A 25,483-nucleotide genomic window follows, 5' to 3' on the forward strand; every position below is an offset into this window, starting at 1 on the left:
CCCTCTGTCCGTCCCTCTGTCCGTCCCTCTGTCCGTCCCTCTGTCCGTCCCGCAGAGCCCAGAGCTCCGCCTGACTCAGCTTTATCTGCCGGGCTATTAATAGCTGCGCCTCGGCTGGGCCCTGCTCTAATTGCAGGTTAATTAAGCAGCCGGGGAGAGGCTGTGCCGCATCCCCGTCCCTCCCGGCCGCGGGCAGCCCCGGGATGCGGAGCCGCCGGGTCCCGCTCCCCCCCCAGCCCCGGGGGTCGTTCCACGCCGCGGCTGCCGCGGTCCTGGCGCTTTTCCACCTCCATCCTAACGGCCTGACAGAGATGCGGAGGCTCTTCCCAAGGCCGCTGCTCGGGGACAGCCTTGAGTTGTCCCTCTTGCTGTCACTCGGGCGCTCGGGGTGGGAAATACTGAGCATGACGCTTTTCCCCAGGGATTTTCCCTGCAGGGGTTTTCCCTCCAGGACTCGCAGCTGGGCTGGTGATGGCACAGAGTTGTGATGGAGAACAAAAAACATTCCCACGTCTGCTGGTCCCCATCCCAAGGGATTCCCACTGCCCACCCCACACGGGGCTGAAACCTTTGGGCTTTGGGGATGATCTGGGGGTTGTAGGAAGGAGCCCAGCAGCAGCAGCGGCCCCACATGGGGACAGGGACAGGGCACAATGACAGGGCACGGGGACAGGGCACAGGCACGGGGACAGGGCAAAGGGACAGGGACAGGGCACGGGGACAGGGCACGGGGACAGGGCACAGGGCCAAGTCCCTGCCACCTCCAGCAGTGGGATGAACAGGGATTGCCTCAGCCCATCCCAAAAAACCCCCAATAAAGCACTGCTTTCCACCTGTGCTCGTATCCACAGGAACTGCTGCAGCCATCCCCAGGGAGCAGCTCTGCATTCCAGGCATTTGCACTGAATAAAGCAGAAACCTGCACCAGCGGCTTTAGTACTTGAAAATTTTATTTTCTCAAATGAGCACCAACACATATTGTAAATATGACAAACAATACGCCTCCCTCTAATACTGAAGAACTATATACAATGTACAAATACATGAAAAGGTGAAAACCAATTATTTGAAAACAAACAATTGCATTTATGACTGAAGCAAATGACCTGAAAGAATATGCCAATTTTTTTTTTTTTTTTAAATAAGATCAAAGAAATAAAAGTATACACAATTTTGTAAACACAAGAGCATTCATAGACAGGCTGGTATTGGAAATATTGTCCTTAGTTTTGTCAGTGGGGAAAGCATTCCCATTTCCTTAGGAAGAACAAAACAAGGATACACACAGTTGTAACGATGAGAACAGCTTATTTGTGGTTGTACCTTACACAATGCCATTCTGCTTGCATTTAAATACGTTGATTTTTAATTTTTTTTTTTTTTTTTTTTTTTCTGAATTCAAGATGATTTTGTTTCCCCTCTTCTGCCTGTTCTTTCCCACCAGGATTTCTGCAGAAAATCTCTGTCTAACCTGATTGTTCCTGAGCACTGAGGCCTCTCCCGTGGTGGGAAGAGCTCCTTCCCACTGCGCTGAGCTCGGCGTTTGGTGTCCCCTCTTCACCCCACAACTGCTTCACGTGGAAGCTCCTCCCAAAGCAGGGAAGGGCAGTGAAATGCATGATTCACACACTCTCACAGAGCAGTTAGAAAGATGCACACAGAGAAAAAATTCTCACTTGATCATCACGAGAACGACGGGTTTGATTTGTTTGTTTCGTTCCTCTGTGGTTTGGGGAATTAAAGAACCCGCAGCAGTTCTCGAACAGCTCCTTGCTCAGTAAAACACAGTCCAGTGGTTTGTGCTGTTGGTCCACTTTGGGATAAACAAGAGACCAAATGAAATAAAAACGAAGAAGGGGGGAGATTAAAGACAGAAAGGAGGACGAAATAAATGAACTTTACTGCCAAGAGAGGTAAACTTTTACCCTAATTTGTTACGTAGCAGCCTGGTTAAAAAAAAGAAATAAACAGAACGACGACGACAACAAAAAATCCTCCCCTCAAAAATAAAACCAGGACCCAAAGATTTGTGGTTTAGGTTAAAATCGAGTTCCAAGCTCCATCCTCCATCCCTGCTGCCCCCGGCAACAGCGAATCCGAGGCTGCAGCTCCTGTCCAATCCCAACTCCCGCAGCTCCAGATCCACTCCACTCCAGCCAACACTGGTGCAAGGGGAAATTCCAGGCCTGGACTCCCCAAACCAGGGAGAAGTGGGAGCTCCAAGGGGCTCGGGGGATTGCTGGGGGGACCCCGGGGAACTGGAGCCCTCCTGCAGCCCCTCCCAGCCCCCAAATCCGCCAGCTGGGAGTCCCCTCCCCTGCCACAGGCACAGGAAACGCGGATCCACTTCAGAGGACAACGGAAATGATGGGTTTTGTTTCCCTTTAAACATATTTTTCAACAAATACAGAAGGAAACAGGCTCGTCATAAACAATAACAACAACAAAAAAAAGTGCTCTCAGGGAGGGGCTCTGAGAAAACAGCACCAAATATATTATTTCTTTTTTTAAAAAAATTAAATATTATTTACAAAAGTATATCTCACAAGATAACGTCTGGGGGTTATTTTTTCTGCTTTGTGTGTGTGTGTATATATATATATATATATGTGTGTATATATATATATAATCATCTGAATAATTCTTAACAGGGATTTCACACCAGACAATCCACCAAAGCAAAAACAATTTCAAACTTACTCAAGTCTGAGCTTTGGGGTAGAGGGGGGGATGTAAACTCAAGGGTGCTCACAGCTGCCCAGACACGAGGCTGGACACCAAAAGAAGAAGGAAAACTCGCTGCTGTCCGCGTTTTCCCGAGGATGCTGCCCAGGGAAAGCAGCAGCACGTGCTGAGGAAGCGGCTTCCATGGGCCACATCTCCACTCCTCCTGGGAAAAGGCCGCAGCCGGCTCAGCTCAGCTCAGCTCAGCTCAGCTCAGCTCAGCTCAGCTCAGCAGGGAAGTTCTTTGGTTATCTCTGAGTGTCTCGCTCTCCCCCAGCACAGATCCCAAATTCCTGCCAGCCCCCAGCCCCCAGGGTTCCTGCTCTCTGGACACACGCAGGAGCTGCAGGAGCACATTCCTCCTGTTCCCCCTGTGCAGGAGGTGCCAGCCACTCCCCAGGGAATCCTCTGCGTGCTGGGGACAGGCTCAGCCACGCTTGGGGCACCCAGCAGGGCTCAGGGCCAGGCTCTCAGCAAGAGGCTGATGGGACAAAACCAATTAAAAAGCAGATGAAGACCTCGCCCTGTTCAGGCTTGGACTGGTCGCCATCAAAAGCCCAACACCTGTGACCAGTAAGAACCAGCCAGGTCTGACGGGGCGTTGTCCTTTTCTGTCCCAAATGAACGGATAAAAACATTTCTCAGAGCAGCTCTCTGCACAGCCCTGCCTTTTGTATCGCTTTTCGATCAGCAGTCACTCCAAACACCAACGCCAAACCACGAGCCCTGTGCACTCTTCTCAACCTCACAGGATTTGGGATGAGCCCTCACCTCTCCCAGCTCCTCTAAAGGCTCTGTGGAGACTAAAGAGCTCTTTGAAGAAACGGGAATTACTTCCCACCAGTCAAAACCCAATAAATTGCCATGGATCCTCAATGGAAGGACAGGGAAATGGCACCGGGTCAGTGCCAGAGTCCACACAACAGCAGGTGCTGTGGAATTTTTGATTTTTACTGGATTTGTCACCGGAGGGAATGTGGCTGATGGAAGCAGAGACAACCCAAACCAAAAGCTGAAGCAGTTGTTACACAGCCAGAGCAGAAGCGTGAGGGCAGGAGCCACCTCTGGACAGGTTGGTCACAAACTCCATCCCCTGCAGGAGCCCGGCCAACTCCACCTCATTTCTCCGAGGCTGTCAAGAACAGAGCTTTGAGGGAGAAAACCACAACCTTTGCTTGGTCAGGTTTGGGTTTCAGCACAAGGATCCAACGCTGAATTCCACCCTGATCATTAAGGAAGTCTCTGTTCACGTTCCCTGCCAATTTCACAGCAAATGACTCTTCCCCAGCCCCTGGAACCTCTCAGGGCTGGGGGCCAGTGACAGCAGATTACAGCTCCAAAGCTTCTGTTTCATAAGGAGTCACCACAACACTCTTTCCTTCTGGATTAAGGAAGATTTCCCCCCATGGATTAACCTACTTGAACCAATTCTGCCAACAAAAAGAAAAACTCCCTCGGGGAAGAGATGAAAGGAACTCGGCTCCAGAGTCCTGGGTGACGCACTGGGCTGCGGCACAGCAAACTCCTGGGGCTTCTCCTGGCCTAACACGGGTCCCTCCCGCACACAACGCCCCTTCCCCACCACCCGCCTCGGGAAGGAGCTCAGGGATCACCCAGGAAAAATTAAAAATGGGAAGGACTCCTTGTCCCTTGCAGTTTTGACACTCACATCCACCCCTCGAGGCATAGATCATTCCAGGGGTGGTGGGGAGATGTTTCCTTCCTTTTTTTCGTCTTTCCCATTCTCCCCGCGCCTGCAGCGGGCCTCTGGGAGAGGGAACAGAGGGAACTTTTTGGGGAGGATCCCTGGAAATATCCAGCTGTGCCGCACAACCCCAGGAACTCGGCTCCCTCCTCGCCCCACCCTGGCACCATTCCTGTGCCAGGCTCCCCCTCTGGAGCCTGGGATCCAAGGAAAAGGTTCTCTAACAGCATTTTCCTACTTGCACTTGTGAAAGATTGGCAAAACACCGCCAAGGGTGCTCAGGGGAGGCCGGGAAATCCGGGGGTGCCCTTTGTCACTGTTTGTCCCCATCCTCCTCTACGGAATTTCCTCTTCCTTGCCTCTCACGTGCCTCTTTTCACCCCGCCACATTTTCTAAGCGGCAGCTCCACCCTCCTTGTGCCTGAAGTGGTTTTCTCCTCCTCTCTGAAGGGCTCAGGAGCCAGGATTTGGTTTGGACGCTCCCCACGGCCGCGCTCTGCCGGGACGCTCGGCCTCCCCACCCCGAACCAGCAAGGAAAAGGAGAGGCAGGGAAATCTCTCCAGCCTCCAGGTCCTGCCCCTCAAACGACGAGTTCACAAACAGCAGACAAAACACAGATTGTGGGGGGAACTGGTTCTGCCTCGGGCTCAGCCGATGGATTCGGGATTCAGAGAGAAAACGCAGCCGTGAGGTAATTTCTGTCCTTTTTAGACAAGGAGATATTCCTCTGTCCTTTTAAGACAAGGAGATATTTCTCTATCCATTTAGACCAGTAGGTGTTTCTCTATCCATTTAGACCAGTAGATTATTTCTCTGTCCATTTAGACAAGGAGATGGTTTCAAGCCTTGCTGAACCAGGACTGAGAGGAGAAGCCCAGCGTCACCTTCTGACGGTTCCCCACTCCCCCACCCCTGTCCCACCTTCTCCTGCCCAAACCTCGGGGCCCGGGGAGGTGCCAGGAGAGCCCAGGCCAGGCTGGATCGGGCACTGGGCACGTGGAATGGCTGTCGGGCATTCGGTGCGTTCTCTGAGCCAACGCCAGAACAGAGAGAGAAGCAGCCAGGGTCAACTCACAAACAGATACAAAGCAAAGAGACAGAGAGACAGAAATTTAGAGGCCAGTCACCAATAAAGATGGAGAAGGGTGTGAAGATGCTCCCGGGTTGCAGAGCCTCTAAATGCATGGAACCAAGCGTTCAGTCACTCTCTCACTCTTGGATATAATGTTCGGTTGGATGGCATTCTCTCACACGCTGCTAGGGCCGGGCTCTTCCCGCTCAATCCCAGCCATTATCCTTGATCATGTGAGCTAGTTCAATGATGTATTTGCCTTCTTTATACTTCTGGCTGCTTTCAAAAGCGTGTTCCTACAAGGAAAGGAGGAGGGAGAGTGAGATCGAGGTGACACTCGGACGTGAATCACGTCACGGATCAGATCCGGAGTGGCGGTGCAAGGCTGGGCCTCGCCCACAGGGCAGAAATGTCAACTGCAGGTTTTCCTGGTGGCTCTCAGGGAAAGAGTGAGGGAAAAAATCTTAAATCCTGCATCTGGAATCTTAAATCTTGATTTGGGAAGCTTAAATCCTGCGTCCGGAATCTTAAATCCTGCGTCCGGAATCTTAAACCCTGCTTCTGGAATCTTAAATACTGCCTCTAGAATCTTAAATCCTGCGTCCAGAATCTTAAACTCTGCTTCTGGAATCTTAAACTCAGCTTCTGGAATCTTAAACCCTGCTCCTGGCTGTCTTTACATGCTGGGAAGAGGAGTTTTGGTGGCACGGAACGTGCAGATTTCTGCAGGCCAATGGTAACTGCTCCTAGGGCCGGGGTTTAGGGATCATTGGTGGTAAAATCCAGCTCTCTCCAAGGTGGTTTGGGAATTTCTTGAAGTTTGTTAGAAATGAAGTGCTTCTCACCCACCAAAACCAGGTGTAAATTCTTGGTGAGTAAAACTACGCTCGAGCTGATTCTCGAAACGCAACGCACACAGAAGCGGGAGGAAAAGAGACGGTCACAGATGAAAACCTGCATTTTGGGCTCCCAGAATGGTGATTCCACCCCCCTCAGCTGGAGCAAAGCCGCCCAGGGGCAAAGCCAGGCCCACAAATACTCACATATTTCCAGCCCAGCGTGGTTTTGCAGTTTTCACAGTAAATGTCTGCCACGGCGTGCAGTCCTGTTAACAACACCCGCTCCTCTGCAGGGCCACAGCCCACGTTAACTCTGGGACAAAGCACAGATGCTCCCCATTAGTGCCTTTCCACATCAGGATGCTCCAATAAAGCTGACAAGGATTTCATTTGAAAACACGAGCAGGAGGTTGTGAGTCTCCCAGCTGCGCCCGCAACAAAGCTCTCTCGCGGTTCCCGAGCAGAACGAAAAAGGTAAAATGGGATTTTTTTTATGCAACTAAAAAACTCAATGAAAGCTTTGAGCAGGAGATTAATAACACTCTAGTCACTTGTGCTAATTAGGCATTTGAGAAAGATTTTCCTTCTCAAATTGATAAAATGGTACTTTTGCTTTCCCAAATGGAAAATTGAAAAATGTGACTGAAATCAGCAGATCCGCTGAAAGACCAGCGGTGACCTCCTCGAAACTATATCCAGTCACCGGGAAAATGACACTCCGTTTTTACGAGTGCAGATCTAGATCTCATCTCTCTCCACATTTACCAAACCCTGGCTCTTTGGTCCAGCTACATCCTGGGAGAGGAGAATGACTCAGCCATCAGCTCCCATTTCTCAACCCGATGACGAAAAAAATCACCTTTTCCTTGCTGCTTATCTGGAACCTCAACACGACTCAAATATGAATCAGGGGCTATTTCTGCCTCTTTCTCCAAGCGTTTTTGGGACGCTCCAAGTCCCAGGCAGTTTTCTGAAGGGAACTGTGGGGTTTTTTTCCCCCCCTTTTCAGGAGGGTTTTGTTAAATCCGCCCCGAGCGACGCGGCGCGCGCAGGGTACTCACACGGAGTTGAAGAGGTACGCTCGTCCTTGGCTGCCCTGGAAGGACTGCAAGGCAAGAAAACAAAGCTCAGTTGGCTTGAGAGGAAAGAGGCAACTCTGTTCTCCAGCTCCAACAGCTGCCCTCTTCACAGCACACACCTGGAATTGAATTTGCTCTCTTATGTCCCTGCAGAATCTCTTTTCACCCTTTTGGTGCTCATGAACGTCACACCACTGCTCAGCATCACCCGAAGGCTGCCAACAAATTGGTCAGGATCTCTTTTCAAACTGCACTTATGTACATGGATTCGCCTTGGGAATGGCACAGCCAGAGGCTGAAGCAGCTGAGGGGCTGGGATGTGCCCGTGCCAGGAGCTGTGCACAGATCACAAACACAGATCCAGGGATTGCACAAAAGGCCTCGAGGTGTGTGCAAGCCTCATATTCCCACTGGGGCCTGGGAGATCTTTAGGATTGGGGCTAAACCCAGCAGGAGATGGAGATGAACAAGAGAACCACAGAGCAGCCAAACCACCCCAGCTAATCCAGGCACATCCTCCCTGCCCCACACTTCCCCAGGATCCGAGGGCAGCACCATGGAAAAGCAGAATTTCGGAGGGATCAGGACACTGCAGGCACTCCCAGCAGATCCCAGCATGTGACTGCACCCCGTGGCAGTGCCTGGCTGACAGGCACCAAGTGCCACCTGAATTTTTAATGCTCTTTGACAGGCACACACTGAATTAAACATTTGGTGCTTGTGAGCAAGAGCTGGGCTGTCTGTGCACAGCTTACCTTGCGGGACACCTCAGGGAATGTCTGCACCCAGGGCAGGGGCAGTCACAAAGCAGCTTTTCTGGACCATTTAATCCTTTACTTTGCGCCTCACCAGGAACCTTGGAATGCTCAGTGGTTTTCTTAAAACCTCAGCTGATTTCAGACTAAAAACCCTTAAAAGGGGGGACAGAATTTTGAGGGAAAAGAGAAACATTCGTGTTTTACCTCCAGGCCTTCTAACAACGGTCATTTCTTTGGTTAAGATCAACCCCACACCACATAAAACAATCTCTGGAGGGTCCCTGCCCTCCTGCACCCATCCAGCTCCTGCCCTGACAGCTTCCTTGGGAAGATCCAACTGCAAAAGGATCCCTTCCACAGAGCACAGGCACCTCAGAGGGCAAAAACGCCACGGGGCGCGCTGGCAGGGAGCCACAGCCAGCAGTGCCAGCCGCCTGTGAGGTCTGCACGGCAGCCAGGCCTCTGCCAGCTACAAAATCCCTGCCTGGCACAGAATTCCTGCGTCCTGGAGGGATACCTGTTCTTCAGAGGAAGCTGAAGCCCAGTATTAGTTGCCACCCAGAGCCACAGTGGATCCAGAGGATGCCCGAGGCACTGGGATATCTCTGACTCAGACAAAAGCAGCGCCCCGAGGAATTTTCTTGGGGAGGAATTAAATAGGACACATGGCTCAAGCATGTTTGTGTTAATTGCATTTATTAGAGAAGCTTCTTTTAATCCCTCTGCAGCACTCCAGCTCCGTGTGTCCTGCTGCTGGCTGGCTGCTCCCAAACACGCCCTGCACCATCCCGGGGGCTCGGGGGGCAAAGCGGGAACAGAAATGGTGATTCCCTGGCCAGAAGGGAGGTGCCAAGCCACACCTGGCTGTGCCAAACAGGAGGGCACTGCCTGTCCCTGCTGCAGCGGGGCTGGGACGCCACGGGAAGAAACACAAAGCCCCGCAGCAGCGCGTGTGCCGCCAGAGCAAAAGCAGAGCAGATGAAACTTTCTCACCATCCAGTCCTTCCCAGTAAATACTCCTCTGTAAACACCACAGAGGCTGAGTCTGCCAATAACAGCAGCTATGGGAGCGCAGATTTTATTGGTACAGAAATAGGATTTTCTGTGCCTGCTGCACAAAGGTCTGTCTTTAATAAACAACAAACCCAGCGCCATCAGCTGTGCTGGGGCTCGCTGGATATTGCTGCGCTCCCAGGGACAGCAGCATCCCTGCGGACGTGCTGCCCTTCCTCCCAGCTCAAACCAGTGCTCCAGGGTATCTAAGGGTGGCCACTGGAAAAAAAAAAATCACATTATTCATCCCCTGACCAAACAGAGATTTTCAACAAACCACTGCTCAGCTTTCCGTGCTGTCTCAATAGTCACCCGCCAGCCAGCAAAACAAATGATTTGGCAAAACATTTAAAAGAAGGGAGAGAAATCTGTAACCGCAAGCTCCCCAGTGCGTTTGCCTCTGCAAGACTGAGCTGGCTGTATTTTTATAAAGGTGGCACAGGCAGCTTTTAGCTGGGTGTTGTAACCTGAGCATTTCCTGGAGATGTTCCTGCTCTTCCTGCGTGCCAGAAAAATTGGCATATGCTGTAATGGGAACTACAAAATCAGAAGAAAGCAGGTATATTTCTATTTATACACAAGCAGATGCTCTTGTATTTGTTTTTGCTGTTTTGCTTGTTTGTTTTTAAGAGACACGCAAAGATTTCCACAACACACTTGATTTTCCCTGAAGTGACAGCCGGCAGCCAGACCTACTTTCTGTGCTCTGCATTTGCTCTGTGTGGATTTTCCTGATACACATTCAAAGGTGCATCTCAATCCCTCTCCCGCAGAAATCCAGACTCTCTGAAACAGCAGCTCCTGGCATCACTTTGCAGCTGGAAGAAATGGAAAGGCTTTTTTCTGTTGTTGTTTCCCACTGGAAGCCCGAGCACATATTTTTTTTCCCTGCACTGCTAATGCTCAGTGTCTGGCTGGAAACACATCTGGCTGTGCCAGCACCACAAACCTCCCTCCCCATCCTGTCTGAGCGCTCTAAAAAAATCGACTGGAGCTGCTGGGGTTGGAGAGGCACAGCAGCTCATCCTCCTGGCGCTCAGCTCAGGAGCCCTCCCCGCTCCTGGGTGCTCAGGAGAGGCACCCAAAAGCTGCAGGGCCCAAGGAATGCTGATTGGAGTATCCAGGTGGGAAGCCACGAGCCTGGAGTCAGCACTTTGGAGAATCCTCTCTCCTCGTGGCAGAGGCTCCGTGTTAAGATGCTTTGGCAGCTGCTCTGGTTTAAGAAGCTCCTGCCCCTCAATCTGCAGCCACTCCACCATCCTGGAACCAAAATACCACGAGAAGACTACATTTCCCATTATTTTAACCCCAGAAATAATCTCATGGGGCTTATTAAAATGCCTGTGGAAATATATATTTTTCACATATCTAAAAAATCAGCAGAGAAAGAAAAACTATTGCCTAAAACAAAATACAGAGAGCTGCTCCTTTAATACAAATACTGCAGAAGCTGTGTAAGACATGCATTTACTGGAGAACCTGAAAACACAAAGGAGTTTTAAGGAGCGAGTTAATTCATTTGTTAAGTGAAGGCAGCCTGGCCCGCAGTGAGAGCTGCACTTTCAGCAGTGCAGTGGTCCCCCAGCTGTGCCGATCCCAAATCAGAGCTGTGAAATCGTTGTTTTAAAAAGCAGATGTTCTGCGGGGTGCGGGTGGGTTTGAGGGAAATGGGGTTTCCCTCTTTACCCTGCCAGCCAGGACAATCCCAGGGGATGCTCTGTGGCCACAGTGTGGGGCAGAGGGAGCCCTGGGAGCGGGGAGCTCTCTGAATGCGCTGGCAGGGAGCACAACCGCAGCTCTGGTGAGAGGCACTTGGGGTTTCACAGGTGCCGCTGCACCAGCCCTGCACCCACATCCAGCTCCTCTGGGTGCACCTGGGATGGGCCCAGCCTGCAGGACCATGAGCCAGCCCTGCTCTACTCAGCAGCCACCACCTTGGGAGCTGTTTGGGTAAATCCCTTTGTTATAGTCTGCTCTCGGCCCCGAGTGAGCGTGGTGCAGGGGAGGGCTCTGCCTCTCCTCCAGACATCGGCTCTGCTGAGGGAATTCTGGCATTCCATCAGCCAGGGAAAGGCACAAGCTCTGAAAACACCGTCCCTGCTGCACCTTCAGCTCCTCATCCGCAGCACGGCCCACTCAGCAGTTCCACTGTCTGAACAGATGACAGGATTAATACCCCAAGTCTTTGTGACGGCGTTTGACAATGGGCTGAACACAAAAAGAGCTGCTGGAATCATCTGGAAAAAGAGGAAGCAGTTGCCAGGGCTAAATGGCTCCACGGTGATTCTTGTTCCCTGCGGACTGCAGCAGAGAAAAACCCCCACGTACCTATATCCAGCTGGCAGCCTTTTAACAATCCAATAAAACAGAAATGAAAAGGCAACTGGTTCCAAAGAGGTCCAAGAGGGAAAGGGAACAGCGTGTGCCCCTTCAGGCTGTGCTCCTGAAATAATTCCCACTGCAGGGATGCAGATGGAGCGGAGGGCCCAAAGGCACCCCGGAGAGCCAGGGCCCTGGCACGTCAGGAGCACAGGAAGCAGGATCTTCCAAAAGGGACAAGTTCCCTGGGATATCCCCACGGGGCAGAGTGGTGCAATGGGAGAAGGGATGTTACAAACCCTTGGGCACCGAATCTGTGCCTGAGAAATCCACACAAGAGAGATCTGGGATCACTGATTTCCCAGCTTTTGGGTCTGGCTTACTACAGCCGCAGCACAAATCTGACTGACTGTCAGATTTATCTGTTCCCACTGCTGATTTCACCCTTCAACATCCAAGGAGGAGGTGTCCTCATAAAACACAGCTTGAACAGGGGGAGGAGACCTTTAAGTAAGACAAAATACGGTGTCACTATAACCTGACACGAGTCTGAGTGCCAAGATGTGCCCCAAAGCCCAGGTCACGCACTTTCCTTGTGCTCAGGCACTTAATCCCAACTCCTACCTGCTGCTTTCCAACATCCCACACAAAGCTCGGCCTCCACGGCACCTTTCAAGCCTGATTTGATTTAATTTGATTAAAAAGATGAGCCCTGGAATGTGTTTAGAGGAACCACTGAGTGTAACAGCACCGGGTGTACGACGGCCCCACGAGGAGTTTCCTGAGAAAAGTGGAAAATGAAAACGGTGACGATTCCTGCTGCAGATGCCAGGCTCCGGCCATCACCAGCCATTGCACTCACATCCCGCCCCAGCACTTCCCAGGGGAGCAGGAGTTCAACTGCTTGCTCCCTGCAGCCACACAGACACTCAGGGTTCATTAATTCCACCTTGCTCTCCCTCACAGGAGGGGCAGGCCGTGAGCAGATTAAACAGATTCAGTTTTGCTCCCATTACACGAGACACGTCGAGGGAACAGGTTCCATTATTCCACCTCGTGCACAGATGTGACCTTACCCCGTTCCAGCTGCATTCCTGAGTTTTAATTGAGTTTTACCACGGGTCCTTAATGCTATTTAAAGCCCAAAGTCGATACGGAATTAGTGGACCAAACTCATCTCTGAAATAATTCAATTAATTCGGCACGGCCTTTACCCCCCTGCAGTTTATGCTGCTGTGCAAAAGCACAGGGAATAACCAGGATCTGCTGCATTCCATGCTCAGCACAGCTCCAGAGTTAGTGGCTCGGGTTATGCAGCCTGTGAGCAGGAAGGTGCACAGGTGAAAGGCCTTTTGTCTGGTTTTATTCTGATGGGAGTATCATTGCCATTTTTTATCCTGCCTCCCAGGTGTTGATCCAATCCCCAGCCCTGCTCCAACCTACAAGAATCCTCGTGCTCTGAAATCCCGGTGTTCCAGATTAAAATTTTAAAATGAACCGCACAACAACCTCCTGATCCCTAAAACCCTCTGGCAAATTTAAAGAATGGTTCATTTAATTTTTTTTTTTTTTTCAATAAGGACTTTTTTGGTCCAGTTTGGTTCGGTTTTCAAAGGGAGATTCTCTCATCTGCTCACGTTTCTGGGTGCTGGAGCCAAAAAAAAAGTCCTCATTTTTCCAAGATTCCCAAAAAATCCTGAAGTATCATGAAGCACAGTGGACATCCAGCATTATCCCTGGGATGTCACTGCTGCCCAGGAAGATGGAAAACCAACAGGCACATGGGGCTTCAAAAAGGGATTTAAACGGGTCAGGATCCCAGGTAGTAATCCATACCCAGAGGGCAGGGGATTTCTCTCAAAGGGGAATTTTTATTTTGCACTTGCAGAAGGCAGAATCTCTTCTGAGGCTCTGCAATTAATGAAGAGCTGCACTCAGGGAAATACAAATTGCTTAAAATCGAGGGGGTGGTTTTTCCTCGAGCGCTCGGATTTCTAACACAGATTAAGACACTGCTCTGCTGAGCTAAATCCTGCGCCAAACTCTATAAAAATGTCAAAATTCACAAAATAACTGCGAACTGCTCTGTGCCCTTGCCCCTCACGTGCCTGCCAGGCTGTCCTGGCTCACTTCAATCACAACACTGAAATCTCCTCCTGTTATCACCAGCCCTGTGCTGTTCCCCCTCCTTCCCCAAGCCCTGGGCTCTCCTGGACTCTGTTCTTATTTATTTTCAAATGAGTTTCCAGCTCTCAGACTTCAAAGTGAAATTTCAAAATGCAAACGCTAAGGGCACAAACTACTGAAAGCAAATTAAAAAAACACTTCAGATTTATTACTTCTGTAAAACTTGACGATATTTTGGGGCTTCTCTTGTGATTTCCACGGTCTCTGGTTGCTGCTGCTGTTTCGCTTCAAAACCTGCCTTTAAGATGAAAAAGGATGGAGATACCGTGGGGACAAAGAGCAGATGGAGTGTTTACTTTTAAAAAGCAATTACTCCAATTTATTTAGGGGCAGAGAAAGGCAGAGCAGCTTTGGGAGGCAGATCCCTGCTCTCTGCAGCCCAAGCAGGGAGGAGAGAAGTGTGTGATGGTGAATCCCAGGAGCGCTGTGGTTAACCCTGAGCCCTGCACCTCCATGGCCTCATTCCCAGCTGGCACCAGAGCTGGGATGAGTTTGGCACCTCTGGCACTTCAGCCACCATCTACACTCGGAATGCAGAAGGGCAACACGGAGAGAAGTTTGTTATTTGCTGTGGAAAAACCACAGAAAGTGACAACGAAGCCCCTTCTGTTTAGACAGGGATGAAAAACGCAATTTTTGCTGTGGGTTTTATCCCCCACTTTTGAGTGCTGCCGTTTTCCTGGAGGCTCAAAGCATCCAACAATCCAGTCATTTGAAAAAGCAGTGGCAGGGGGAGAAGGAAGCCCTTTATTTCCACATTAATTATTGCTGCTGCATGGGCTCTGGAGATAAACACGGAGCTGGGATGGAAGATGGAAACTGCTAATGCAACGAGTTATTTAATTAGCAGCATAATAGCGAGTGTCCACGTATCAGTGGAGCACTGTTTGCCATTAATGCAGCCCATAATAGCAGCAATGCTGACACTGAGGGCAGACTTGCTCCTCAGCAAAAGCAGATCTGTCCAGGGCAGCAGCTCCACTGCAGGGAGATGAAGTCACCAAACACCTCACGGCTGAGAATTTCATCGTTTGTTAAAATTCTCATTCATTTATTAATCCATTGCCTGAATTCTCGGTGTTTGTGTCCTGTCTAAAGAAGCTTTGGTACTGAAATTTATTTTTTTGCTGAGGATCTGCCCTCAGAGCTGAGCTGGAATCGGATTTTAACTCCTTTTTTCCGTGGCAATCACTGCTGAAAGGGATCGATGGCAATCTCCTAATTCCAGGTGCCCAGCCTCAGTTTCTCCCTCTGTTGTTGCTACTTATCCCAACAGCTGGGAGTCCCGTTGTGCATTTGAAGAGAGGAGACTCTGGCTGGAGCTTCCTTGTCTGCCTGAGCTCCAATCCTTGCCCATTCCAAGGATGAGCAAAACTGCAGAGGACAGATTCGTGCTGCTGGCTGCCAGACACAACAGCTCCCCTAAAGCCCACGTGAAGCCCTCAGCCAGCATTTCCTGCCACTCTGAAATAGAGATTATCCTCAGAGACTCTTCTCCCCAAAGGCAGCAGGTGGGAAAAGCCCCCCTGCATCACCCCCCTATTTCTGTGTGAATAAATGTGAGATTAAACCAGAGCTCTGTGCTGTTCCTGGGCTGCTCTGACAAGGATAAATCACATTAAAACCACACACCTGCAAGGGGAATTCCCGGGGCAGCTCCTCCCAGGAGCAAGCCCTGGATTCTGCTGGAATTCCCTCCTTTTCCAACTGCAAGAGCCAAGAGCTGAAACTCCCAGGAGGGCTCAGACCTCACCTGCTCCCAGCTCCAGTTGCTCAGGATTTGCAGCAGTTGCAGCAAAAACCCTGATGATTCAACTGTCCTTCGTCCCTGGCAGCTCCCTGGATAATAAATGGGAACAATATTTTATTTATGCCCAGGTCATCAATTCTAAGGCAGAGGAAGCAGCAGATGAAAGGAGAGCTGTTTCCTTGAAGAAAGTGATGGATTAGAAATATCCATTTTTACCCAGTTCCTCCTCCTTGACAGGGAATTCTAAACTCTTGTGATTTATTACCTTTTTTCCCTTATTTTTTTTTTTTTTTGGAACAGAATGAAATATTTTAAAAATCACACAGCAGTTAATTGCCGTATAAACACAATTATGCAAGGAGGTACAAATTACCTAGGGCTTGTTCTATTAAACAACCGTATCCTGACTAAATAAAACAACCTGATCCCGACCCTCTCCAGTCCCATTATGGACAGCAGGATCCCAGGGAAGGTTTGTAGGGTAAATCCCAGGGGAAGCAATTCCACAGGACAGAAGGATCTAATTTAGGTGGCTGCATTATGGAACGGGCACCACAAATTCTCATTACCCGGCTCGGATTTCACATCCTGACGTTCCCCTGCAAAGGGCAGCCGCTGCTTGTTTATCCCCTCCCGAACACGGAGCTGAGGGACTCAAAATAACAACCTCAGACCCTCCTGCACACACCCACCCGCCTGGAAAGGGTTCTGGGGATGGATTTGGCTGGAAAAGTGGAATCAAGGCTGGAGGAAAAGGGCCATTGAACAGCTTTGATGACGCATTGTTCTACCAGCACTGAAATCCTCCCGACCCGCATTTAATTTTAAACTTCGTGGAAGCCAAGAATGACAAGGTGCCTTCCCCTCCTCACGTTCACAGCAGTGAAATGGGAAGCTAAAAAAAAACTCTTAATGACTTTTCCCGGAGCTGCTTTGCTGTTTATCACTTAATGCTTGAACCCTAATACTTGCAATTAAGAGCAAGCTCTGAATAATGCCTGGAAGTGGCAAATTCATTAGGGAACAAGAGCTGGAAAGCAGGATCCAAAAGCGACTGGACAGCTTCTAGAAATGTGCATAAAATTGATAAATCTGGTGCATGAAGAGCTCACAGCAAACAAAGGAACAGAAGATTTCTGAGCAGCGCTGAGCCAGTGATACAATTATGAAATGTGTGAGCTGAAAAGATGCTGCTGCAGAGTCTGAGGCTGCAACAATGAGACCAGCTCTGTTTTCATCCCTCAAAAAGATATTGAAATGCTAAAAATGTAGAAGAGAACCGCAAAAATTAGGTGAAACTGGAAAAAATCAGATTGCACCATGACAGAGCTGAATCTGTTTAGTCTGTCCAAGAAGTGATCAAGAGTGACTTTGGTTACTGCAGACCTTTTCTAGGGAGGAGAATAGGGACTGGAGATGTATTTTATTAGCAAAAGAAATAAAATAATGGCCAGTGATGGGAAGCACAAGTCAGACAAATCTAAATTCAAAGTCTCTGATTTTTAATAGTAAGGATGATTAACCACTGGGAAAAAAAAATGACCAAAGGGAGCAGTGAATTTCCCCTCTTGAAGCCTTCAAATGGAGACTAAATGCTTTTCCTGAAAGAACTGCTGCAGTCCTGCTGAAATCCACTGGCCCATGCCCCAGAGGAGGTCAGGTGTGATGTGATGGCTCCTCCTGGCCTTAAGAGCTCATTACTGTGGAGCTGGGAACTTAAATTCGTATTTGGGAAGGAACAAGATCTAGTTTAAAGCCAGAATAAAACCTGTGTAATGAAAAATAAGAACATTACCCTTGAGAAGGGAATACCCATCTCACTCATATACTGGTTTTTCCTATGATGGAAGTGCAGGAATTTCATCAGACATGTCTTGGACACTTATTAAATGCCTCTTTTTCCATTAGGTTAGAGATTACCACGCTGTAATTTAAAATTTATTGTTCTACCTTGTGTCCATGTTGCCCCCACCCAGCAAATAACTTCACATCTTCAAAGTGAACTACAAATATCAGCTGGCTCCTGAGAAGTAAAACCTTAAAGAACATTAAACACTGCCTTGTCCACGTGAAAAAGAAAGAAAAAGGAGAGAAAAGCAAAGAGCCAATCCAAAAAACCCAGCTGCTGCTGCTCCTTTCACCTGCATCAGGTGCATCAAATGCTCCCAAGCAGCTGAATTCATCCACAGCTTCTGTGGAAGCACCAAAGCCTCAAATCCTTTTCAGATCCTCCAGCTGCAACATGGAGCAAAGTTGGACGCTTTCAGCGAGCCATAAATCTCACCAAGAGCTCCTGAACCACCAGGCTCAGGCTCCAGCAGCCAGGAAAGAGAGAGGCCACAAGGACTGGGAGGGAATTTTCCTGATAAACCTCCCAGCTCCCGACTGAGAAGATCAAAAAGATCTCCTAAGTGCTCCCTCATTAACAACCCGGCCCCAGATGGGAAAGTCAGGCACACAGGAGTCCTCGATTTTTCCTAAATTCTCAGCGCTGGAGGAGCTGCAGCCTTTTGTGCTCAAGAATTTCCCATTCATGTTCAGCGAGGTTCCACGCAGACATCAAAGGAAAACATTAAACTTCCCCGGCAAGCCTCGGGCTAACTTCAGAGGATCCATCACTGAGTAATGTTTAGCAGTTGGATCACAGTAATTCAAGGGAAAAAAAAAGAAACTGCAGGACGCCCACAAGACATTCTCCACATATTTCCATAATCAGGGACATTTCTGCTGAATTACTGCTCACAAAGCACAAAAAATCAGCACCCAAGATGCTCAGAGTGGCATCTTTGGCCTGGATCTTTCTGCTCTTGTTCCCATCCTCCTTTAAGGGCACCAAGTACACGTGGATTCCAACAGAAGGAGTTGGAATAGCTCAGAGCAGAAATCAGCATCACCCCTGCCAGTCTGAGAAACTTGTTTAACTACACCTTGGAAAATGCTTATTTTGTTGGCTGCTCCCATCAGGCCCCACTAGAGAATGATGTAAAAGGCACATTTGTCAAGGAAGACTCCTGTGTCTCCTTCCTGGAGACATTGATTATGGAATATGTGTTTTTCTTAAACATTCTAAAAGCCATGGGATGTTGTGCCTGTAACAAGAAGTACCTTTCACTTACTTTTTGGCATTGAAATATGCTTTTTAAGTACAGTTGTCTGGCACGGTGGTTTTGTTTTCACATTAAAATCAAAGAGGATTGGGACACCCTGTACTAAAATTTGGAGGAGCAGACAGGACCTGCTCCAAAACCTTCCAAGCAGTCTGGACAAAGCAGCAGCATTTCAGGTGGGGAAAAGGAGGAACAAAGACATCCAGTGACTCCCTCAAGGTCACACAGGAATCTGTTGCAGGGCAGGGTTGAGTTCCCAAAGTCTCAGCTCACTTAGGCACTGGAAAAAGCAGTGAAACAAGAGTATGTACTAAATTTGGCACAGCCTTTTAAATGATGCATTGCTCCAAGGGAACAAGAACCTCCACTCATGCTAAGCCAGACACCAAAGGAACACAGAAAGGAAAACTACTCACTCCACCCAATTTATCTGATCACCTTAATATTTCCTAAGTCAATAAGGCCTTTCTTGGCCAGACAGTCCAACCTACAATTTAGATCTTGTTACAAAATCAGACCCACTAAACCACTTTCTCCCTCAGGCTGCAGGAGATAAAAGGCCAAGTAAGCAACATTTTGGTAACTGGCTTCATGTAACAGCTTTGGATTTTCTTAAAAGCCTCAGCATCGATTGTTTTCTTTAAATAGCAATGGTTTATTGAGAAACCTTCTACCCCTTTTAAAGCACAAGGTTCTCCTGAAGTAGAGAAGGGAGCAAAAACTGCCCTGCCAAGGCATATTTGTCAAAGAGTTTTGGATACCCGGTGCTAACTTTGAAGCCAGAATTAAGTTAACGCTGGTGCTGAAAGGCTGTGAGGGGAAATTCAGGAGATGGAGAGGAAGTGGAAGTATGGACTGACACAGAACAACCCTGGGATTCAGCTCCAGGTGTGTTCCACCCAACAGCTCAAGCCAGTGCTGCGAGCTGTGAGCATCCAAAGGAGCTAAAATCTCCTGGAGAGAGGAGCAGGCCAGCTCTGGTGTGGTCTCTGCACAGCTCGGGGCAAAATGAGCACAGGAATTAATTTCATGGAGGCAAATCACCAGCACCCTGCTGTGACATGAAAGCCTGTTTTGTGGGAAAAGCTTCCAAGGATGGTGTCGTTTGGGCTGTTTGGATCCCAGGGGCACGGTCAGGTTCGGGATGAGCTGCAGCACAGCCTGAGGAACGCTCCTGTTTTTGCAGAATCTCTCACTCCCTTTCCCGTCCTCGTTCCCTCCCTTTTCCCTCTGCCACGTTTTCATGTGGAAAACAAGCACCACAACTGCAGTGCCTGGTTCAGGGATGTGAGCATAAGGCTGTGATGAAAGAACTGAAACATCTCCCCGAGGCCTTCTGCAAACTGAACTCAAACAGATAAAAAAGCCACTATTTAAGTTTGCCTGGGAAAAGTTCCTGCACATTTGGAAGCCCCTTGAGGCAGGGACTGCCCTTCTGTTATGTCAAACAGCCACTTGTACAAGCCATGATTGCACAATTGCTTTTATAAGGTTCTCAATTATACAAAGAATGTGTTTTTATTCATGTTTACAACCCTGAGAAACAAAACCCTGAAACCCCAAACCCTTTGCATGTAAATTCCACAACCGGCTAGTGGCTCCACCAGCGACATGGTCCCAACTATTAATTTACACCGTGGTCTAGAATGAACTTTTCGAAGGAGCAGATCCCAGAGCACACTGCAGTTAACATTTCCAAAAGTCACACTGTGCTTCCCTCTTTTCCCTCTCCTGTCCGTATTTTAGCAGTCAGCATTCCTGGGCAGTTTCTGCTTGCCTTGGGCTAGAAACTCAGATTCCAGGCAGCTGGCAGCATCAGGCATTGCCCTGCTGGAAGCTACTTAACCTGCAAAGCTGGCTGCATTGGAGCATGGACATGGAACAAGGAGGGGAAGGAAGCATCAAAGGTGAAAGCACTGGGAATGCACAGCCTTGTTTTTCCCTGGCTGGGGACCAGCTGTGTCAAGAAACAAAAGCAGAGCACAGACTCTAATCTACTGTAAAAACAGCAAGTAAAACAAACCTCTTTCCTCATCCAGTAAAGCACCTTCTGTGTTCCAACACAAAACCCAGGGCACCAGACAAAAATCCAGGGAGTCACTGCCTCATCTCAACTGGGCACAGGAGCCTGGAGTCACCCAGCTGGCCCAAGAGGTGAAGCAATTTCACCTCCAGGGCACAGACGCTGCCACATTTACATTTCAGACCCCTTTCCAAGGGGCACAGCTCCTGTGTCCCTGGTGATCCCGGCCTTTCCAGGCTGCTCCAAGAAGCTGAACTATTCAAGCTGCACACACAGAGCTCACAGCACCATTTCCACTCAGCTCAGCTCATAAATCTCTGGCTGTGCCTGTTTTTTCTGAACACAGATTTTATAAGCTGAATAAACTTTACGGAACAGTTATTCCAAGGCAGCCGAGACCTGGGAACTCGATGCCTGACCACAGCCAGGCACTGCAGGCTCCAGCAGACACTGGGAAAGTTCCGTTTTCCCCCTTCAGAACAAGCTCCTCTTACTGGTCTGCTCCTTCTGCATCAAAACTCTTACTGCCTCTGAGAGATTTTAATTTAGCTTCTCCTAACACCCCTCAAGAGCTGGAAGGGATTCATCAGGATCACCAAATCCAACACAGGACACCCCAACAATCCCAGGCCGTGCCTGAGAGCTTTGTCCAAACGCTTCTTGAATTCAGACAGACTCGGTGCTGTCACCAAACCCTGGGGAGTCTCCTTCATCCTCGGGGTGAAAACCTTTTCCTGATATCCAACCAAACCTCCCCTGACCCAGCTCCAGCCATTCCCTGGTCACGAGAGCGGAGAGATCAGTACCAGACCCTGCACTCGTGAGGATGGTGAAGACCCCAAGCAGCTAAAACCAAACCAGCAGCTCACAAATAGATCCTTTGGGCTGAGAGCCCATTTTCCAAGGAGAAAGGCAGCTGGACAAGGCCAAGCACTGTGAAGGAACCGTCTGCTCCAGGGAGCGCCTACCTTGGAAATGAGCTCATCGTGGTTGGCCAGGTGAGCCCTGCAGTGAATGCAGCTGTAGGTCCTGTGGCACGAAGGCAGATACGCCTGGAAAGTCTTGGACCTCGTCATCTTCACCATTGGGGCCACCGAGCGCTGGCTGAAGTCGGGGGTGGCCCAGGAGGCGCTCCCGCAGGACGGGTCGCACGGGAAACACCGGAACACGCAGGTAAAGGCCGTGGTTTGGCAGGGGATGGGTGCGTGGGGCAGGCTCCGCACGCCGGCGATGCTCCACACCAAGAGATCTGCGCAGAGGAAGCAGGGGATTTCGCAGAAACCTGCTGCGGAAAACAGACAGAAAACACTCAGCTGGCAGAGGCGACAGCGCCGTCCCAGCCCGCAGCGGGATTTAGGGTTGGATTTAGGAGCAGGAGACAGGAGTGATGCCTGGGGATTAGATCAGGAGCAGGGATATTTATTCATTTGCTGGCTGCCCTCACACCTCCCTCTGCTGCTGTTATCTCCAGTCATTCTTCCAGCTCTGGAGACCACAGAGGTGTGAAGATGATTTCCATCGAGCCTGGTCTCCCAAAGCCCTCTGGGGAACTCCCCCGGGCTCTGCCAGCCAGGGAGAAAGTGGGGAGCAGAGCCAGCCCTGCTGTCCCCTGTGTGACTCACTGCTGGGACACCCCAGAAGTCCACAGGAAAAATGAGAGCTGGAGCTGGGTTTTCTGAGCCACCAGCTAAGGCCATGAGTCACCAAACCAGTTTTTCTCTTCATTCTGCCCTACTTTCCACATGGGAAATGCAGGATTCCTTCATTACACTCTCCTTTATAACTCCCCGCAAGCTCCAAAGGTAGAAGCTACTCTATAAACTGCACTCCAGTATTTTATATTTTTTAATCTGAACATCTGACAGCAGCCAAAGCAAGGCACAGCCTCTGAAGACTACTCCTGATAGCAAGAGACAGCTAAAAACCCTATTCAGGATGGAAACACCATTTTACACTCCGACATCATCTGACAGCACCTGCGAGGCAGCTCAAGTCTGGGTCTCTTTTTGTTGGCAGAAATGGAGTTTTCAGATCCCACACCTATAAAAGTCTTCCCAGCTACAAGTGCTCCTTTTGAGGATGGAAAAGCAGAAAGGAAGCAGCTCCCCTCCCTCCCGGATCCACGGCGTGCATGCACGCTCTACAAATTAATCATGAACCCTGGCTGCTCCTCCCAGGAGGATTTTCCTTTCCATCAAACATGTGATTCTGCTCAGTTTCTGAGCCTGCAATTTGTGTGTCAAACGTGGAACAACACCAACTTCCCCACTAACACCCATCCCCAAAATAAAGAAAACAAGGAATAACATCTTAGGCATCCACAAACCTTGACTCCAACGCTTTCCCCAAGCCTTGGCACGGCTGACAAAGCAGATTCAAGGTATCCAAGCCATGGGCAGGGACAACTTCCACAGTCCCAGAGCTCTGTCCAGCCTGGCCTTGGACACTTCCAGGGATGGAGCAGCCACAGCTGCTCTGGGCACCCTGTGCCAGGCCTCCCCACCCTCACAGGGAAGGATTTTTTTGGTGATACCTCCCCCAAACCTCCCCTCTATCAGTGTGAAGACATTCCCCTTGTCCTGTCACTCCCTGCTCCTGTAAATAGTCCCTCTCCTTCTGTCTGGTACCAGAGGGACCATGACCAAGAGGCAGAATCCAGTAAAACAGCAGGATGTCCATTTTTTCCCCCCTTTTTTTTTTCCCAAAATATTTTTCTTCTGCTCTCCAGGAGGCAGCTCCCTCACAGGCAAATGGGAAAAAATCATCTTGCTCATCAGGCAAACTGCTGATAAAGCATATCTATCATGATCATAACAGTCAGCACTTCCACAGCAGTGCTCATCCCTAAAGCTTTTTGCACATATCAACGGATCAGATGAACCTTTTCCAATTAAAATTACAGCCACGGCTAAGCAGGACCCATCCTGACACAAGGGTTCTTTCATTTCCCAGCTTGTGAGGAACTCAGCCCTCTCTTGTCCAGTCCAGATGGGGTTTTGCCAGGAATTTACCTGGCCTACTTGCTAAGGACTGGGCACTGCTCGCCCCGCAGCTGCGGCTCTGGATTTCAGTAAGATTTGCCTTTTACCCTCATCAGAGAAGGAAATCAGCCCTCACCTCTATCCTGCCCCAGTTCTCTGTGTGCACCAGAATTTTGTCAGAACTGAGTTTTGCTTTAGTCAGCATTGTTTTCCCATCCAAGGCGAGGAGCACTCAAGGACTGCAGCCTAAATTTGCACGAGGGCAGAAATGAGATGTAAATCACAGCAGAATCCTCATTTTCTGCTGATACAAAACCATCCCCAAATTCCAGGGCCCTGATTGAGCAGCTGATGTGTTTTATCCTTGCCCTAAGGGATCCCAGAACCTGGAATCTCTAAGCCTCCAAGTGCAGGGAAGCAGGAGGCCAAGTGTGCCCTTCCTGGGGCCAAATCCAACTGGGTCCCAAGGCACTGCCTGGAGACATTCCCTAGGACACAGCACCTGGAGGAAAACATAAGGAAGGACTGGCAATCACTGCACCCGACTCCTGAAGGAGAATCCAAACTGTCTAAACCTTAGACTTGGTTTGTAATGAAACAGTGTAATCCCCTCCCACCTTCACTTCAGCACAGATCAGTAAAATAATCAATCACCACTTCCATCCCGCCATGCCAAACTTTCCTGATCAGCCGGAGGAGGTAATCCACAGGCACCCCCAGAGCCCAGTGGAGAGAGAAATAAATCCCAACCAGAATAAAATCACAGCAATCCTTTAATTTGTTGTTTGCTGACCCCTCTGTCCAGCCCTGCTAAGCATCAATGCTCCAGAACAATGAATAAACCAGGAAATACTACAGCTGCATTTATCTGACAGAGCAATGAACACACACAGGAATTATCTGCTGCACACAGCTTTCTGCAAAAGCAGTTCATGAGCATTCATTTATTTGACCTCATAACACACTGAACATCAGCAAAAAACGTTTGACCTTTTAAATGCAGACAAAAAAAAAATATTCAGGCGAGATGATATCAGAGGAACTGCAATTCCTGTTCTCAGGGCTGTGCTGAGAAGGCAAGCTCGATCTCTCTGCTTCAGGCAGGGCAGAGAATAAAGATCTGTGAGCCAAGATCTTGGTGGGAAGCCTTGTTAAGAAAATGTCTTGAATAAAAACCTCAGATAAGCTCAGCTATGGCAGCTATAATTTATCAAGACATCACTTTCACACAGTCTGATCACATGTGCATTGTCTACCAAGAGCTCTGTCCTCATCAAAGTGGAAGAGGAAGGAAAACCTACAGGAAACGCATTCTGATACCCTAACAAGCACAGCCAGCAGCTTGTAAGGACCCATTTCTGTCTTAAATATCATTTTGAAACGTATTTAGTGGCTCCCAGCAATGCAAAACCCAACCCCTTGGATTTTTCACGTCCTAATGGCAACTACATTTGAATTAAGAGACAATTACCAGCTAACAGTGCATTTGTTCTGCTGCAGAACAAAGGCAGGAGGATGAATTCGGGCTGTGCCTCTGGTTTTCAGAATGATGAGTTCACGTTCATCAGCATCACAGGCAGTGGGCAGCAGTGGAGTCATTCCACTCGCTCCAGAACAGAACAAAAGAAGGTTTGTTCACTTTATCATCATGCCCAGGACTGTCAGAGAGATGAGTATCTGTCACCAACAACATCATCCATTATTTTTCTTCTCTCATTCAAGAGAAATTTATCTCCGGGATGCACTCACTCAGTTCAACGGAAGAGAAATTTGTCCCTGTTAATTAACTCACAAAAAGTCAGAAAGCTGCTTTAGACAAAAGAAAAAGCTTCCAACATCGTTTATGGTGGGTTATCAGCGAGAGGATCAGCTGAATGTTTTGCTT

The 25,483-nt window shown here is 49.2% G+C and overlaps 1 protein-coding gene across 8 annotated transcripts in view; it reads right to left on the reverse strand.

The window, feature by feature from the left end:
* Positions 1–1,362: 1,362 nt before the first annotated feature.
* The window catches only part of YPEL2 (yippee like 2), a 31,890-nt gene continuing 7,769 nt past the window's right edge, over positions 1,363–25,483 (reverse strand). For 4 of the 8 annotated variants that reach the window (XM_040082318.1, XM_040082316.1, XM_040082323.2 and 1 more), the window contains 2 exons: positions 21,586–21,902; positions 8,266–9,450 (listed from right to left, as the gene is read on the reverse strand). In XM_040082318.1, the coding sequence (XP_039938252.1) occupies positions 8,551–9,450; positions 21,586–21,702 (1,017 nt within the window). In that variant the 5' untranslated portion in view covers positions 21,703–21,902 and the 3' untranslated portion in view covers positions 8,266–8,550. Of the gene's footprint in view, positions 5,799–6,545; positions 6,655–7,402; positions 7,447–8,265; positions 9,451–21,585; positions 21,903–25,483 lie in introns of those variants that run through there. The other 4 variants (XM_040082325.2, XM_058422996.1, XM_040082321.1 and 1 more) reach the window with 2 other exon arrangements.

This window comes from Hirundo rustica, chromosome 19, assembly GCF_015227805.2.
Source record: "Hirundo rustica isolate bHirRus1 chromosome 19, bHirRus1.pri.v3, whole genome shotgun sequence".
Taxonomy (NCBI): domain Eukaryota; kingdom Metazoa; phylum Chordata; class Aves; order Passeriformes; family Hirundinidae; genus Hirundo; species Hirundo rustica.